This window comes from Medicago truncatula, chromosome 8, assembly GCF_003473485.1.
Source record: "Medicago truncatula cultivar Jemalong A17 chromosome 8, MtrunA17r5.0-ANR, whole genome shotgun sequence".
NCBI lineage: Eukaryota > Viridiplantae > Streptophyta > Magnoliopsida > Fabales > Fabaceae > Medicago > Medicago truncatula.
This window is the reverse complement of record NC_053049.1, coordinates 6,944,832-6,964,604: the sequence shown is the minus strand read 5'-3', so window position 1 is coordinate 6,964,604 and position 19,773 is coordinate 6,944,832. Positions and strand designations below refer to the sequence as shown.

At 32.8% G+C, this 19,773-nt stretch overlaps 2 protein-coding genes across 2 annotated transcripts; one reads left to right on the top strand and one right to left on the bottom strand.

The window, feature by feature from the left end:
• Window positions 1-4,871: 4,871 nt before the first annotated feature.
• On the top strand, window positions 4,872-5,381 carry LOC25500542 (RING-H2 finger protein ATL52). The gene has a single exon (XM_013588982.2). The coding sequence runs from the start codon at window positions 4,872-4,874 to the stop codon at window positions 5,379-5,381; it is 510 nt and encodes a 169-aa protein (XP_013444436.2).
• Window positions 5,382-5,942: 561 nt separating this feature from the next.
• LOC25500541 (vacuolar protein sorting-associated protein 2 homolog 1) lies at window positions 5,943-8,684 on the bottom strand. Its single transcript, XM_013588981.3, has 5 exons — window positions 8,519-8,684; window positions 8,167-8,297; window positions 7,378-7,482; window positions 6,653-6,913; window positions 5,943-6,259 (listed from the first exon to the last, which is right to left on the bottom strand). The coding sequence occupies exons 1-5, from the start codon at window positions 8,553-8,555 to the stop codon at window positions 6,119-6,121; spliced, it is 675 nt and encodes a 224-aa protein (XP_013444435.1). The 5' UTR covers window positions 8,556-8,684; the 3' UTR covers window positions 5,943-6,118.
• Between the last annotated feature and the right edge of the window lie 11,089 nt (window positions 8,685-19,773).

Here is a 19,773-nt window from a genome sequence, read left to right as displayed (position 1 = left end):
TGAAGTAAAAAAAAAATCGGGTCAAACCATATCTTAATCTCCCTTAAAGGCAATGTAGAAGCAACTAAATTTGGGTGAAAAATTGAAAAATAGTTAAAAAAATAAAAATTGAAAAATAGTTAAAAGTTATTAAAAATATAAAAATTGTAAAATAATTTAAAAAAATGGTGAGGGGTAAAATGGGAAATGCACCCTAAAAATGATGAGGTGACACTAACCACACCCCATCAATAGGAAATTACTAAAATGCCCCTCTTAGAGGCAAAATGGTAAAATTATAGGATTTATCTTTATTAATGAATAGTCAATTAGCTTGGACATAGGATCCAACACCTTATGATAATACTAATATGACTCATAGATCATCTAATTTAATAATTGAGGACAGTTTGTCACGAATCATTTTCTTAGTCATTTTGTGAGCTTTTAGGGAAGTTTATGCTTGTTTTAGTTGACTTTTGTAACAAAGTGAAGAATTCTCTCTAAAAAGCGGAAACTGTGAAAAAGACTTTGAAACCTTGTTAAATCACCAAAATTAGACCACTTTGTCGGGTGGCATTTAGTCGTGCTTTACTTTTTTACAAAATGTGTCAAATGACCTCTTGAGGTATATGCACTGCAAACATTTTAGAGAAGAGAAATGGGTCAAGAAATGAAGAAAATTGAAGAAACCACATCATGCAGGAGGAGCCTGCACGTCACGCATGATGAGAATAGGTTGTCAGATCAGCTTTGGTCTAGTGCATATCAAATCAATGACTTTGAAGCCGTCAACGTTGCAGATTCGGAGACATGGATATTTCAGATACTTAATTATAGTCATATGTGTAGGTTTTAGTACTTTGTTGTTTTATGTTATTAACATAGTTGTTGTGAGTTTATTCACAGATTCATCATTTTTATTTTTAGCGAATTTTCATTCATAACTCTATCAATTTGAATGAATGAATATCATTTATTTATTTAAAAAAAAAAAAAACACTTTTGTGGCCCTATGCGACAACAAGACATATTTTTGTTCTTTCATGGAAAACGAGAAGTGCATTTATTAGAAGAGAAATTATAATTTACTTTCTCATTTTATTGTTTTAGTTTTTGTGTCAAAATATATATTTTACCGAAGGATGAATCAAAATATTTAAATTTTTCTTATGTGCTTTCATGTAAAATGTCCATACGTTTACTCAAAAAAAAAAAAATGTAAAACATATGTACATTCTTTTATATTGGTGTATAAAATCAACTTTACTTTAACTGAAAAGTCCTCTAATTTTTATTCAACAACATATAGTAAAATGTTCTGTACATAATTATTTTCAGCTAACAAAATCCAAATAAAATACAAGAACCTGAATTGATCATAAAATGAAACTCCACCAATGTTCTTCCCACAATGTCACTATGCAGTATGAACTACATTCAAACCTCCGTTTTTAAAAGGCTTAATTGCACTTTTGGATCTCTATCTTTTCAAAAGTTGCGGTTATAGACCCCTAACTAATTTAAATACAAAACAGCCCCCTATGTTTTGATTCTTTGGCAGTTTTGGACCCTCAGTCCATTGTTGACTCGGTCAACGCTGACGTGGCACCCTAAATGAGGTGCCACATGTCAAATTTTTTATTTTTTATTTGCCTTGAGGGTCCAAAACTGCCAAAGAATCAAAACATAGGGGGCTGTTTTGTATTTAAAATAGTTAGGGGTCCAAAACCGCAACTTTTGAAAAGATAGGGATCTAAAAGTGCAATTAAGCCTTTTTAAAATGTCTAACCTTTTCTCATGTATATTTGAGACCAAATATTGATGATATGACAAGTAAAAAGCTTATTTTGCAAATATTCAAACCTTCACTATAAATTTCCAGGTATTGTAGATATCCATTTTAGCAAACACCTTTGGATTTAACTGCAATCGACTAGTCGGTAGCTAAGCTTCTAATGGCCTAACTCCCTTGCCAATGAAGTTAAGAAAAAATTTCAAGCATCAATGTAAGTTAGTTCCTACAAAAAAAAAAAAAAAAATTGTAATTCTGTCGTTAGAAATATAACAACTAAAAGTGCTACATCTAAAAGTACTTGCTTATCTCAAGTGTTCTAATTAAAATTTCCGGTTGTTGTTGATCATTGACATCGTCAAGAACAACAAGAACCTTCATACGACAAAGCCTTCTCTCAACAAAATAGGGCAATCCATGTGGTGTATCAGTTTTTAAATATTGTTCCCGAGTAGATAAAAGAGCTTTCTTCTTTAAATACATATCTCCATGCCTTTTTCATTCGTCATTGTCATAATAACAAAGCGGAAGATATTAACTTCCAAGTGATGCACACTATTCATCGAAAAAAAAGTTAAGATATTTCGATTTTTAATGATTTGTATGGTATCAGTGGTGGAGCCAGAAAAAAATGTGAGGGTGGACCACTAAAATTACTATTGAAAAATTGTTTAAAGTCTCACAAATTAGACCTATAATTGAATTATTTAAATTTTTCGGGTGGACCACTACTCCAATTTGCGGGAATTTGGATCAACTGAAACCTAAAACCGACATAAAATTGTATAAAATCTCGCAAAATAGACCTATAATTGAATTATTTAAATTTTCGGGTGGACCACTACACCACTTTGCAGGAATTTGGATCAACCAAAACATAAAACCGATACAAAATTGCATAAGATATCGCAAAATAGACCTATAATCATTGATTTTTTAATTTTTCCGAGTGAGCCGTGGCCCACCCCAGCCCATGAAGGGCTCCGCCACTGTATGGTATGGTGGTCTCTCTATGAAGAAAACAAAATACTTCCTCCGGTCCTATTTATAAGAGAATTTTGGATCAACAAAAGTTGATGTATCTAGTTAAAAATTCAGTCCAAATATATTCACTTTTGTTGATCTAAATTTCTCTTATAAATAGGACCGGAGGTAGTACTCTTTTAAAAAGAAAAAAACAAACTCAGATATTCAATCTAATTCCACTGTTCACTAGCGGAACTCCATTTAAAGCCCGAATAAAGCTTTCAAAACACCTGACAAAAAAAGAAGAAGCTCTCAAAACAAAATACTCTTCATTGAATGATTTAAACATGATGTGCATTGTGAATCAAATAAGTTGTTCCTTATTGCATGGTTTGACTGAAAAAAAATACTTCAAGATCTTCGTAGTACTCCTTCCGTTTCAAAATATAAGCAAAATTCACTTTTTAGGTTCATTCATTTAATGATGTATGTGGTCTATATTATGAACCACATACATTATTAAATAAATGAACCTAAAAAAGTTATTTTGCTTATATTTTGAAACGGAGGGAGTACACGGTATCGCAGAGAAGAAGATGGAAAGTCACCTAGGATAAGGAAAGACGTGCATGGTTTCAAGAAACAAAAATGATGTCTTTAGTTAAGGTGGTCGGGGTAAGTATAGACATGAATAGTTAAAATTAAATGATATTTTAATTTTAAATTGATGTGGCAATGACTTTGTTGATTGACACTTGTATAAATTTGTTTTGAAAGTGTATTCCTTATGCATTTACTAAAATGAGGTAGCAAATGATATTTGCGGTGGTGGATCTTGAATTATTTTTTTTTTGGATGCTAAATATTGAAGAATATATTTTAAACAATTTTAAAAAATGTGCAACATTGTAAACGGGTGTGTTGGTAATATTGCTTGACCGATACATGGGGATTTTGGTTCAAAACCCACCAGGAAGTATAATATGAAATTTATATAAAAACTAGGGATGTAGTGGCAACTTGGGGTCTCCAAAGAGATCCGCCCCTGAAATTTATATAAAATTTAATTAAAATAAAGGCTTACCATGTGGCAGTTTTGGCCCCCTAGGCCAATTTTGACTCGGTCAACGTTTTTTTTTAAATTAAAAAATAAATTAAATTTATTTATTTATTTTTTTTAAAAAAATATTTTTTTTAAATAATTAAAAAATAAAAAATAATTCTTTTTTAATTACAAAAATAAAAAATTATTTTTTAAATAATTAAAATAAAAAAAATACACGTGGCATCCATGTGTGCGTTGACCAAGTCAAAATTGGTCTTGGGGGCTTTGACTGCCACAAGGGCAAAACTTAGGGGGCGGTTCTGTTGTTTTTTTTTTCTTAGGGGGTCAGAATCGCAACTTCTTGAAACTTAGAGGGTTAAAACTGCTATTAAACCTAAAATAAATGAAAACAATATGAAATTGCGCCCCAGTGGAAAACAAAGTCGTGTGGGTAGCACGACAATGCCGTGCAGTTTAGCATTTTTGTAAATGACAACTTTGGTGACAACCATGTTTTTCTCTCTTCTTTTGGTCAAAACAATGGAGAGAGAAAAGGGAAGAGAAACGATAAGAATAACATGTGAGTATGAGAGAGAAAATTGTCAAAAAATGATTGTACAAATATCATTTCTCTATTAAAAGAGCACTAAGATGTGAAAAGACAGTAAAATGAAAAGATGCAAGTATTTTTTCTTTCTAACATTCATTAGATGCCACCAATGTAATCAATGGAATTTTAGGAATCATCACCAAAAAAGGAAAGGCAGAATCCCCTTCACACACAATGATACCTCCTATACGGCAGCCAACACAGCCAGAAGTAGTCATCAGCCAGAAGTAATTCTAAAAAATACAAAATTACAATTGCTCTATCCTAATCCATCACAAAATACCAGTTACATTCTTTTTCTTTCCAAAACATATAAATTCCAAAAGTATATATCACTTTATTAGATTATTATTATGCCTTTAATCATCTCCAGCTTTGTTGTGACCGAATGGGTTGTTGCTGTATGCTCATAGAAACTGTCAACTCTATCATGAAACGGTTCTATAAATATATTTATAGATACCCTTTTCCTTTTCATGGCTTTTTCAGCATATGAGGAAATGTATATTCTCCCTGGGATCATAATCACTGGAGCACTAGTAATTGCTTTTACATTTTTCATTCTCACTATGTTAGGATGGTGCAGGGTTACCAATCATGAATCACGTCTTCCTACAACAGTCATATCTTCTAATGACAAATTTTCGGCTTGCATGAGTTTAGAGTCGCATTCAATCACATTTCTGTACAATGAAGCTGATGCTGCAAAAGGCATAAACCAGACTGAATGTGTTATCTGTTTAACAATCTTCCAAGAAGACGAAAGCGTTCGGAAGCTTCACACTTGCAAGCACATGTTTCATACATCTTGCATTGATAAGTGGCTTGCCTCTCATTTGGGATGTCCGTTGTGTCGCTCTCAGATTGATCAAGTAACTTCGCCAAATGGATCATTGACAAATAATGATCATCGGACTATGGAAATTGTTGACTCTAGGATTGAGAATATTCTGGTTCATAGCAACCTACTAGTGACAATGACATAGCTAGTTTTTTTTCTCTTGAACTAAAACTTTTCTCCTTGTTCCTCACATATGGTTTCTGAATTTAAAAATTTAATTAAAATTTTCTACAATGAACCTCATTTATGATTAGCTATTTGTTCCTTCTGGACCATAGAAGTCGTATAAAACTAACCTGTGATGCATGCAGTAGCTATCTACTATGAAGTACATATGAATAAATCTGATAGGAACACAAAAATAAAGAAAAGAACAAATTTATATTATTAATTGAAAAGGAAATGTTTTATAGAAAAGAAAACCCTCTGTGATTCCAGAGAAGAGATAATTCTCTCTCTACCCAAACCACTTAGATTATAACAGAAAATCGTTCTGAATGCCTTCACCTTACCGTACCATACCCTCTGCATATATCTACGTTTCCTTTTCTAACAAACCAGTCAGATCAGCAAATGTAACCAATTCTAATAAGATCTATGTATCACAAAGAATTTCTAGTAATTACATGATCATAGAAACTATAACATTGATGCAAAATCAAATGTTTGATGTGATAAAAGAGGTATATCAATCATCAAGAAGAGATTCACAATTTTAAAATTGATATATATCATGGAAAACGTGTAACATTTAGCTTTGCTCTATACATAAGTAAGATAGCTCCAAACCTGAAAATAAAACGGACTAAAACACGTACTGATTTCATATACAATTATTATTTTCATGCTTCTTTGAAACGTTTCTCCAAATATTCCTACGCATCACATTTTCCTTAGGTTATCTAACCTAGCCTGTAGATCATCATCTATTCCACCATCATCATTGCCCGTTGGTTCGGCCTGAGCAATCCTGTTCTTTGCCGCTGGTGCAGCGGCTGAGGTTGATGCAGGTGCATTCAAAAGCTGCACGTAGAACAAAAGACATATTCATCATCACTCCGTTATTATTGTTACAGCTTCTTTCTAAGCTAGGGGAACAATCATTCATTTTAGAGCCTGTTTGAATTGACTTATTTGAGTTTATCTACTGGCATAAGCACTTGTGAGACGTTAGAGAGAGCTTATAGAAACAACCTATGACATGTCCTTAAGATATTTTTAGCTTATTTTCATAAGCGAAAACAGCTTATATGAAATTTGACTTTATTTTATCCATTGTTATAGAAATAGATTATACAAAATCTTTTATGATAAACGCTTATGCTATAAGCGCTTAATTAAGTTGTTTATCCAAAAAAGGGCTAGTCTATTATTAATAACTTTTTTCTTACAATAATAAGAATGATAATAACTTACCTCAGAGTTGATATCAATTCCGATCTCATCAAGAACCTGATTCACAAGATCTTCTGTCTCTTCCTCTTCTTCATCACCTTCTAAAGCATCATCAATTGCATCTCCCATTACCTCAGAAACAAGTTCCATCTTCTCATTCTGCCTTTCAAACTCTTGCATTATCTTCTGTAAAGAAGGTAGATTCATCTGCCTATTCATTTGACCCATTGCTTTAGTAACTCCTTTCATAGCGTCCCCCATCGCTTGAGTAGATTTAAGTGTCTACAATTAATCTCAGGAAGTCATTTTTAAAAGCTATAATAAATCAATCAATCCTACAGATTACAGATTAAAAATTATAAATTAACAGAATTCTTGCAGTATGTATATGATACTGCCATAGTATGAATGAGAATGAAAGTATATACACAAGGCTCATTATATATCTGCAATGAGGCACCGACAGAGACATGGATACCGTACACGTTACTTGCACGTCGAAACAACAATAATTAAAGAAAATGAATTAATTGAATGTAATCACGTATGTCAGTGCCCAATACCGACACATGTTAGACACTTGTAACGCCTTCGATCATAAGTGTCAGTGCTACATAATATGTATGCATCAAAGTAGTACATAACCTCAACTTATCTGCTAAAATCCTAGGAGCACAATAAGCATGAAGAAATTTTCAAAGTTGAGCTACAGACAAAGAAAACACAACATGCTATGCAAAACAAACCTGAATTCTCAAAGCCACACCCTGAAGTTGCGATTTAAGCTTGTAAAACTTTTCAATCTGATGGCGAGTTCTGATAAGATCCTTGGCCATAACCCTCACAGCACCCTAACAAATTGAAACCAAACTCAGAAACTACTCAAACCAGACCAAACATATTACATACCTGTCCAAATAACAACACCCTACTATATTAAAAACCACAATCCTTAAAAGCAATAAACTTCTCATCAGACATAGACTACTTAAGAATTCCAAATAATCTATACTTGTATAATATAACCCTAAAAGTAATTATCAATTTTGTTCAGACATTTTTTCTTAACAAATTTACCCTTAACAACACAGTTCCTAACAAATTCTCCTTAGTAACACCGTTAGTGAATATTGAAACTGAAATTTAATTAAGTTCAAATAACACTGATATTATGAAACTAAAACGTTCAAATTAAACCAAAGCGGATATAATACAATAAAAGTTTAAATAGTCCCTACAATCAGTGTTTTTTATTTTCAGTCCGTGCAAATTAAAAAACAACTGCTTTTAGTCTCTAACATCACTTAATCGGCCTACATGGCGTATTATATTGGGCCGCATATGACATCATAGACTAAAAATAATAGTTTTTGAATTTGCAGGGACTAAACTCAAACAAAAGAACTTACAAGGATTAAAACCAAAAAGCACAATAATTGCAGGGAATAAAACATAATTCAACCTACATCAAAATATACAACTAACCGAACTAAATGCAATAGAAAAGTGGATAATCTGCTAGTAATAGAAAATACCATTTGTCCTTGTTTGGCATTCTTCTTAATCTCTCCAATCAATTTCTTTTCTTGAGACTGCAATCCTTGTCTTTCCCTTTCAATTTCTCTAATAGACTTATCAAGCATCCTTTTATTTTCCCTCAAAAGCTCTGTTAACAAAATCAAAAAAACCAAAACTACCCATTAACCAAAAAAACTCAGTTCCTAATCAAAGTCACAATTTTTCTAAACTAGAAAAACAAATAAAAAACAACCCAGTATTAAATTATTGTTTTTTTCACAATTCAATCAACACAATCATAATCACAACGAGAAAATAAAAAAAATAAAAAAAAACCAATTGATTAAAAGTGAAAATTTGAAGAATTACCTGCGGGAGTCTTTCTACTGCCGAACAGAAAACTCATATTGAATGCTTCGCTCCTATGCTCTACTATGCAATTCCAATTTTGTTTGGAATAACTCTATGCTACTTTCCCTCAAAAAAATAAAAAAACTCTATGCTACTTCTCACTCAAATAATAATGAACTATAATCCAAACTAAGGTTACAATTAATCAACCACCTAAGTTTTTTTTTTTTTTAAGGAACTACCTACCTAAGTTAAAAATTACCCATTTTAATTTATTTTTTTCTCTACCATCAAAACTAAGGTTTGTTTTTTTAGAGAAAAACTAAGGTAATAGTCACTTTATATTAATTTTAATTAAATTAAATTAAATTAAATAATAACATTATTACGAAATGTATAATTAAGGACTATTTTAGAATTTGAACACATTAAAAGATTATTGTAACTATCTGTTAATATTTAAAGATGAAAATGACTATTTATTGTGAATAATTTAGTGTGAAGGAAAGTGAGTTACTCTAAGGTAGAAAAAAATTTAGGTCTTAAAGAGCTATTACAAAAACGGATAAGGGCACACCTTATGATCCAAGTGTAAAACTCTTTAAGAACGCTTGAGACGATGTTAGACAAAATAGAATATACGAGCATCATTGGCAACTCTTGGTTATGCCACTAAATGTATTAGACTTGACATTGCTTATGTCATGAGATTCTTGTTCAAGTTTATCAATAGACTAGGTGAGAAGCATTGACATGCTATTGTCATGAGGTGTCTTAAAAAAAATGATGACTTTAGGATTACTTTCTGAGAAGTATCATATTGTACTTGAATGGTACAATGACACAAAATGGAACATCCTTTCATATGATTCCTAAGCGGACAGCGGCTACACATTGAGTATCACTGGAGGATCTGCTTCTTGAAAATATGAAACATAACATATTGACTCAGTCCAAAATGGAATCTGATAAGAGATCGCTAAAGAAAACTAATGACGAAACAAGTTGATAAGATTCTTGCTAGTCGAGCTCCCCTTGTGGGAAAAACTATTGTCATGTGTGTTAATTCTTTGTGATAGTACTGCAACTATTACAAAATTGAGAATCGTTACTACAATAATAAAAGACGATAACTGAGGCACGAACACATAATAACTGGAGAGCTAGCAACACTCTAAAAGAATGGTTAAAGTAGATCTAGTATGTACATACTGATAAAAATTAGCAAACACATCCAATAGGATAAGACTAATGCCTAAAGATCACGAGTGATGGTAACCCGACCTAAATGACTAGAGATCCCAAGAAATTGGTTCAATGAGTAATAACAAGTCATGGAGTGATAAAACATGTTATGATTCCTAAAGCAACATGAGGTTGAAATGATAAAATCTCTTAATGAAGATTTATACTCTATATGAAGTGGAGTATAGAGCTATAAGATATTCTTGATAGATTCACCTATACGAATGTGGAACTAAGGTCAGTTTCTATGTGATTTTGAGGTAGAATACCTAGAACGTTCGTTAAAACTAGTATAAACATGCAGGACCATCAACACGCGAGATTTTAGAATACACCATAAAAAGGTTGTGTGCAGGTTCTATGTCTGAGATTGAGTTCAATGCCACGAGTAACTCTTATTAATTGGAATTTTACTCGCTATGCAAAGGTTCAAGTTGTTGTCTGTAACACCCCGTTACCCAAAAGTAATTAAATAACAATTATTCATCAGAGTTAAGCACCAAACGGGCATGCTACATTGCAAATTCAAAATTCCTTAAATAGAAAATAAAACTATTTAAATCGACATCATTCATAATCTCAAAAATTATGCAGCGGAAAGTTTGCATTTAATAAACATCAACAGTTTAAGTCTCCAACAACATCTTGACATTAAGCCTAATCATCAATAAGTCAACCGACAAGGGCCATATCAACAAGTTCCAAAATTTGATACATGGGAAGGAAAAACAACAATAAATATAGATAATAATTCACATCCCACGTATCAGAGCCCTAGACACGACATTGAGCCACCACTAACTACTCAGGATCACCTGTAAGTTACCCATAGGAAGGGCAACGTTTTCAAGCAGAAGGGGTGAGATTCACAACAATAAATATAGATATTAAATCTTCAATTGAATCTAACACCCTATAACATCAAATACATCATCTTGCAAATATACATAATTAATTCACAAGCAACAACAACATCATCAGAATCCACTTATCAAGTATGTATACAATGTACATATTTACCAACAACATCATCATCATCAATGTAACAATTACAATCAACAACTAAGACTCATGCAAATGACATGACAACACTGCTAAGACAACACCTTAGACTCCTCAAATATGCAAATATGCATGTGGTACCAAACAGGACCGAAGCCCTCACCGCTTTTGAATGGTTAAAGCATTCATCAGGACCGAAGCCCTCACCGCTGTTGAGCAACTAGTACTCCAGGACATGAGTCCTCTCCGCTGTTTTATGCATATGCAATGGACCTACTTGTGTATATCTACATACAACTGACCATGCAATGCAAACTCCATGTGACACCACTTAAACAACATGTATTATTCAATAGTTAGCATACATTTCAGTCATCAACAACAATCAACAACCAATAGAGATTCAACCATCCAGAATTATGCATAATTAAATATAACTATGCTTAAACAACAACACTCAATCACTACCATTCATGTTAGCAAAACAGCACTCAACAATGCACAGCTCGCCTCGCGAGCACATCTGCTCGCTATGGCGAGTTCACAAAAACACTTGCTCGCCATGGCGAGTTCAAGGCGAACTCGAGGCGAGTGAAAATTAGGTGCTCTCGGGAAAAAATGACATTTTCTCACTCAAACCTCAATTCTAAGCTCCCTATTCATCTTTTTAACCTAAAACTTGTTCCAGTCTTCATTAATATCATCTAGGTACCTTAAACCATCCCCAAAACAGCCTATAACAACATTTCAAAAATCAAGTTTTGAACTGGCTTGCTCGCCACGGCGAGTTGATCTGCTCGCGAGGTGAGCTATGAAGTTGCTCACTCGCCATGGCAAGCACAGCTACTCGCGAGGCGAGCGATGAACTTCTGTACGGGCAGAAAACTGGTTTTTCCCAAAAATCCCATTTTTCTTCCAATCACTCCCCAAATCAGTTTACAGATATAAAACAACTTTCTGTATGTACTTAGAACCTATTTCTAGCATCAAATTCACACTTCCAACTCCCAAAATCAACAATTCAACATAAAATCCAAAATCCCCAATTTTCACCAAAACCTGTTAAACTCAAAATCAGAATTCAATGACTACACTATTGAAGTAAACCTCACCCTTACCTTAAATTTGCAGAATAAATGCACAACAAAATCAACTCTTGGTTCTTCCTTGGGTTCTCTCTTGCTTTTCTCCCAAAACTTGTTCTACGTGAAACTGGTTTTCTAACTTCTCTGTCTTAACTTCCCACTTACTTGTAACTTCCTTCTATTTACACTTAACTCCCCATAATTTCTATTCCCCAAACACCAAAATAATTATTATTTCATACTCATTTTAATGATTATTAAATAAACCATATAATAAAATAATACACCACATAAATCACCCAAAAATCATATATATATATATATATATATATATATATATATATATATATATATATAGACTCCACATAAATCAAAATAATTTAAATATAACAACTAGGGCGTTACATTGTCGACACCCTTGTTTATTATCAACCTTATAGAAACGTTTTCACATTATTTATGAAACTATTTTTAAAATTCAAGTGGGGATTGTTGGAACATTGGTGTGAAGTTTAAAGAAAATTGAAAGATTAAACACCAAGTAATTAGACTTTGATCTAGTATTGTGTGAATTGAAAAAATAGAGTGTGGGGATCTCACATAAAATAGAATACATACATTAGTAGTGTTTAAATTGTGGTATTTAATTTTCTAAATACCCGATAAAGATAAAAATAATAATTATGAATTGTATTCATAGACATCACTTTCCATAATTTTAGTTTGTGTTGGTTGTGTTAAGATTTTGAATCCAACTCAGTTTTCTATCTTTTCTTCATTCATATCAAATTAATCTATTCATTCCACTTTTGTGGGTTTCTTTCTTTTTAAACTTATCTGATTCGTTTGTTACTTGAGCTGATTTGTGGGTTGCGTAATTTTTAAGTTTACTTAATTATTAAGTTTCTCCAAATTATTTACAAACTATCTCTATAAAAGGAGAGCTCACCTAGTTCAAAAAATATACAAAAGAGTTCTATTGAGTTGTCGAGAACTCTTTCTCTGTTCTCCCTCCAGCTTATGTTAACGTGTTATTCTACTCCTCATCTCCTTTTTCTGTACCTTCAGAATTGATAGTGTTCTAAAGACCATAGTTCTTTTTTCGATATAACGTTCCTTCGGAATCAAGAATGATCTTAAGGGCATAGTCCCTTTGATAATTTATGTCCCTTTGGAATAAAAAATATTTTTAAGATCATAGTCCTTTTTTTTTTGGAATAACAATGTCCCATAATTAAGAATGATCTTAACAATATATATATATATATATATATATATATATATATATATATATATATATATATATATATATATATATATATATATATTCAATAATTTCCTACATTTCAAGAAATTAAAAGTCAGAATGGTCGTATCATCATATTTGAGTGGTCTCAAAACTATAATAGAGTGGTCACATCATCATATTAGAGTGATTTCAGTATTAAAAGAGTGGTCTTTGTACTATATTAGAGACAACATGATTGATTGCATGCCGCTTGCACAATTAACTTGATTAACTTGTTTTATCCTGCAGATGACGTGATTGATTGATTTTTTACCTTGCACAATTTTGAGCAGTATCACAAAATGTCTTAAAGACAACATGGTTGTGACTCTATCTAGTAACAACTTAGCTAGATGACAATTCTTTTTTCAAAATATAATTTGAAAATCCAGATATAACAATTTGGAAATCCGAAATCCAACAATTTTAAAACGAACTAAATGCAATCATTACAATAATGACACATGTATCTCCTGTATTGCTTATTTAATTATTGGCAAGACATGTTATATATATATGGGGTATATCACATGAGAATAGCTTTTATATGTGAAAATGATAGTTAAAAATTTAAAAGAACAATGTGTATCGTTAAAAATTTATTCTTTATACATCAAATTTTCTTGGAGTGAATAGGCATTTTGGTCTTCAAATTTGTATGCATCAGTCAATTTGATCCCTAAATTTTTTGAATTAGCAAATACGTTCCTGAATTTTATAAATGTTAATCAATTTAGTCTCTTCATCAAGTCCCACCGTTAAGAGTGTTAATGTGTCACGTTAAGCGCTGATGTGGAGTTCCAAGTCAACTTCCACGTGTACAAGGATGAATTTGATGAATTTTTTTTTTTTTTACTTTTTTGAAAATGAAAGTCATTACAAATTGTTACGCTGTCAAATCGATCACGAAATTATTCCTTAAAAATCAAGTGGGTCCATGAATTATGTCACTCAATTTCAAATGGATCCTAAATTATTTATTATATCTATCAATTTGATCCTTGATATTGTCAAATAAATGTTAAACACTAAAAGCATGTGATATTGAATTAGGAATAGCAAAAACTTTGAAAAGATACGATATGTAGAATCAATTTTAACTACCGAAAGGATTAAACAATAAGTTTAACTATTATTTATTAGAAGGTATTGAAACAATAATGTTTAATTGTTATTCCTAACTTCTTTCTTGTGTGTTCTTCACGTTCTTTTAGTTTTTAGCATTTATTTGACGGTATCAGAGATCAAATTGATAGATATGATAAATAATTCAGAGATCGATTTGATATTAAGTGACATAATTCAAGGACCAACTTGATTTTTAAGGAATAATTTAGAGATTGATTTGATAATGTACCAATTTATAATGACTTTAATTTAAAAAAAAGTCAAAAAAAATAAAAAAAATCATCACATATGAACAATTAATCAATTCATCCTATTAAGCACTTATCATACAAATAATTGAAAATTAAAAAAGTGATTATGATGAAAACTAACCCCCTTACTTTAGATAAGGATTAACCCAAACTTAGGCTTCAATTTAGCTCCTAAGCTCACCCCAATTCTTGATTCTACAAGTTCTCCTCTTCTAACCCTTTTTCTTCTCTTCACCACTTTCTCTCTCTACCTCTCTCTAGAAATATCTTGTGAAATGAAAATGAATGATATTTCCTAAGACAAACTCATACTCCCTCCGGTCTTGAATGTAAGAAACAAAAAAAAAATCACACATATTAAGAAAGTGGATTGAGTCATTGTAAAAAAGACCATTTTTCCTGTTATGCCCTTGTCTTGGAAACATGACTTTTGAACTCCACCAATGAAAAATCTTTGGAATGCGTTAAACATGGGAATGTGAAACAAATTGGATAAAGTAAATGAGGTTAAAATTGGAATAGTAACATTTAATATGATGACTTTTGTATACTTTTGCTTACATTTGAGACCAACAATTTTTTTGTTTTGTTTCTTACATTCGAGACCGGAGGGAGTATGGTATATTCCCCTTAATGGGCTTAACTTAGTTTCTAGTGGACTTAACCCATTTTTATTCAAACCAAAAATGTTTCTATACTCTAACCTGCAATTCACTAATAACGGTCAATTAACGGTAAAATGTCACTAACGGTCACTAAACGGTAAAATCTTAATTTTTACTCTAGTAACTTAGTGAAACAACTATTCTCACTAAACACTAAAAGTAACTCTCACCACAACTTACAATTTTACCCGTTCTCACAAAATGACCAAAATACCCTTCTAACACGGAAACCCATGAAAATGCACCCAATGACAGATAATCGCATGCAAGCACATATAACACATATAAAATAATTCTAACGGAAAATCGGGCTGTTACAGGGATCCTATCAAGGAGAAGCTGCCACGAAAAAAAATCACTTTAGACGGAGCCCAAGACTTCCACACCCTAGAGACAGCACGCAACTCCTCCCCCACGGGGGTACCCGTAGCCGGAAGATCCTTAATAAGAATCGAGTAGGCCGACTTCACAGAGTACAGACCATCAGTGCTAATAGACCAAGACCACCTATCCTCCCTGTTTACCCTTAAAGGCCTAACCGCAACCGCAAGAAGGTCAACAAGAAGCTCCGATTCCCAGATAAAAAGGGGTTTCCTCCACAAAAGATCCCAAACCCAGGCACCGTCCTCCCAGTGCCCAAGCTCCCCCACTTTTCCAACCATCTGGAGGGAAAGGTGATAAAGCCGCCTAAACCTAACCCTAAGGATCGCAGGCCCACACCAGGGATCATGCCAAAACTGGGTAGAGAGACCATCCCCAATGACTCTAACCACCCCCTCAGAGAACCAGTCCCCCGACGCATCCTTCTCCCCACCCAAAAGGGAAATACTGGACCACCAGAAGGACACCCCACGAAGGTCGGACTGCCTACCACCAAGATGGGGGGAGGGATGACAAACCCCATAACGGGCGGTAATGATCTCACGCCACAAACCACCATCTCCTAACAAAAAACGCCACCGCCACTTGGCCAAAAGGGCAAGATTAACCTGACGGAGATCCCTCACACCCAACCCCCCTCACGCTTAGGCTTACAAACCACCGCCCACGAGACCCAGGGGATGCTCTTACTCCGCTTGACCCCACCCCAAAGGAACTCTCTCTGGATACGAACAATTTTCTTCCACACCTTAACAGGCATTTTCATAACAGACATGTAGAAGATGGGGATAACATTAAGGACGGAGTTCAGGAGGACAACTCTACCACCAAGACTAACTTATTTATTCCCCCAGGAGCCCAATTTACTTGTAAGCAACTTAATAAGCGGATGCCAGGTCTTATCCAGGCGGGGGTTATCACCAACCGGTAACCCAAGGTACGTGAAAGGGACACTACCAACTCTACAAAAGAGAAATCTCTCCGCCAAGCCAAGAAACTCGTCCCCCACATATATATATATTCTCCAACATATGATATATATTACATTGGTGGATATATAACTTGTACATGTATGATTAATTACAATTTTTTTTTTTTTACTTCGTATGTATTTTAAAGAAGCTTAGGAGAGCTCTGAAAATAAAGATTTATACCATCTCCAATTTCATGAGAAATTTAAATTCAAGATCTAATTAACCGTTAGATAATAATATCGTAAACACAAATCAAACCAATTAGAAGTTTTTCGCCAATACACAGAGTCCCATAGTACATATATCTCCCAATAGACAAAACAAGAGTGCAGTAACATAATCACAAACCCCAAACATGTGTAAATGGAAGACCATACATGAAGTGAATTGTTATCACTAAAAACTAAATTAACTTGTGCTAGATGCAACAAAATACACACCTAAATTATTTTTTCCGCAATATTATTCACAACAAATCAAATATTTTACAAAACAGAGAAAGTACACGCCATGTTAAACTGTAATTAGGAAATGTACGATGTTACATGATAATTTTTACCATTTTATTGTCAGTTACACTCCACCGATATTGTTTTAACATTTTTAGCTTCATCTCAATTTTCCTTTCACATTTGCTTTTTTCATTGAGTAGTGCTATGCAGCACGATTCAAAAGCCTACGAATGTAGCACGACGTGGCAATCAAGTCTAGCACGACGTGGCAATCAAGTCTCGGCAAATATAAACATGGGAAAGAGAAAATCATGAATAAAAAGAAAAAAGCTCATCCAACGGTCTGTAATGTGTCGTGCCCATTCGTGCTTGTATTGCTATCGTGCGATTAAGCATTTTCCTTTTTCATTTAAAACCTTCAAATCGAAGAGATTGTTAAAAATTGAAAGTATTTCCATAAATGTAAGTAATGAATGTCTCAAATTCACTTTTAATTTCAACACTTTTCAGTAACCAAAAATAAATAAATTCAACACTTTCCAAATTTTAACGTTCACGGCAATATTTGATTCTTGTTTATTATAATCATTTTGCAAACTTTTCTTAAATAAAATATAAACCGAAAATATTAGTGATGATCTTGTCAAATCTAATTTTGATTTAAACATTATACAAATCTATAAAATATGAACTACGTTAAATCCTTTTTTAGTTTACCCATTGCAAAAATCTTTAAAAAAATGCAAACTAAAAAATATAATGATTGTGCTAAACCCATTTTTGATTTATTTATATACAAATATCAATAAACTAATTCACCAGTCAACTTTTTGCATTCAATATCTTTTTCCTTCATCAAATTAGTGATATATATTTTTAAACAAAAATCCTTTCTTTAAAATTATCACAAACATTTCCATGGAAAAAAAAAACTATGTAGGCGTAAGGGATCATCCCTCTTGTGAAGAACAACAATAAAATGTTCATATTTTCTTCTTTATTTAAATTCAGTATGATTCAAAAATAATAACAAAAACAAAATATATTTATTTGAGAAGTTTGAGTTTTTTGTATGCATTTAATAATAAGGAGAAATACATTTATTTAAAATTCAAGAATATAACCAAATTAGTGTTGTAATAATGCGATTATATCTTAAGGTGGGTTGTTGTCATTAAGAAGGTTTTTTGATGGTGTAGAGGAACAAATCGTACATTTAGACCATCGATGAATCTGCTGAAATGATAACCATCCACAATACAGATAAAATAGCATCTTTAAAGAGTTAATTTGACTATATCGCCGGACAATTTTCAAAATTTAATATAATTTTATTGAAGTCTCTAGTAATGAACATAATATAATAATTAATATGTTACAATTTCAAGACGAAATCGCTAATTCATGACTAACCAAAATAGTTTCATGAAACAATTGTCATGGTTATTTTCTTCTAAGAAGAAAAATGAAGCAGATGAGGAGGACATAGAAAAAACAATGAATTCAATTCAACAAGAAAAGGAACGATACAGGAAAAGGAATTCCCAAAGAGAATTACAAGTCTGTGTTTGAGAATTATGTTCAAGTCAAAGAAACTACTCCTGTTCACTAATCCAGTATTCAAAAAGACAAATTTTGGAACTGTAGCATGTTTCGTCTTGATTGTCATCGATACTACAAATGCAGGATCATCATTTTCTGAACTCTTTGGGATTATATCCAAATTCAAGAAAGGCCTTTCGAATTCTTGTAATGTTGTTAATTTGGTTGGATAATCAACATATGCATCGTATTGATTCTAGAATAATTGATCAAAACGACATTGTCATATCGAAACCATTTCACGGTAGTCGTTTGTTCCAAGTCATAATGCTTCTTCCTGAGTATGATAATGGTTGTGTTTGGTAAAGCATTAAGAAACCTCACTCTAGAAATTCTCCGGTTCATCAAGAAGAAATTCAAGAATGTGAAGACTCAAGCTGTTGAGGATACTATTATTTTACATGTGATAGCGACAAATATATTGGTCTCGCTTGGTGCAACGTAACTGTCGAGCAATGTGAGAATGGCAAAGAAGCTGTAATGCTAGGTCTAAAAAGGAATGATCCTATTCCTAATCCTCCTTATGATTACATCTTAATGGATTGCCAGGTATAATGACCATGTACTATGGTTAGGTTTCTTCTCCTTTTCTTTTGTTAGCTTTATCAAACTTAGGAAATGATTGATTTTTCATCGTTAGAACAATATGTGCTTTAATTTTATATGATGAATGAATTCAACAGATGCCGGTAATGGATGGATTTGAGGCAACAAGGCGTATACGAGAGATCGAGAAACCATTCGGCGTTCGCATTCCTATCATTGCATTAAGTGCAGATATTGATAGATCGACGTCGGTGACCGGAATGGACTTTTATATAGAGAAGCCACTTAGAAAAGAGCATTTACATGAAGCCATCAGAATCTTGAACGGTAAAGAGTAACATAATATAGAATAAGTTTTTCTGATATGCATACTTTTTACTTCATTTTAGCTTAAATATTAGTATTATGCTATTAGACCTAATACTGATGTCTACAACATCAACATAAGTAGTGTTTGTCTTGATATCCAACTTTTGCTGGCATCCTTTTTGGTGTAAATTGGGTATTCTCTCCGCGTGTAACTGCGGAGACTAATCCCTCAGATCTTGTGAAATTTAAATAGGCGGTAAACTCTCCCTAAACTTTTACCGGCATCTAAAAAGGTTGATCAATAGATTTTCCGAAATTTTCAAATCTGGATAGCAGAAGTATTAA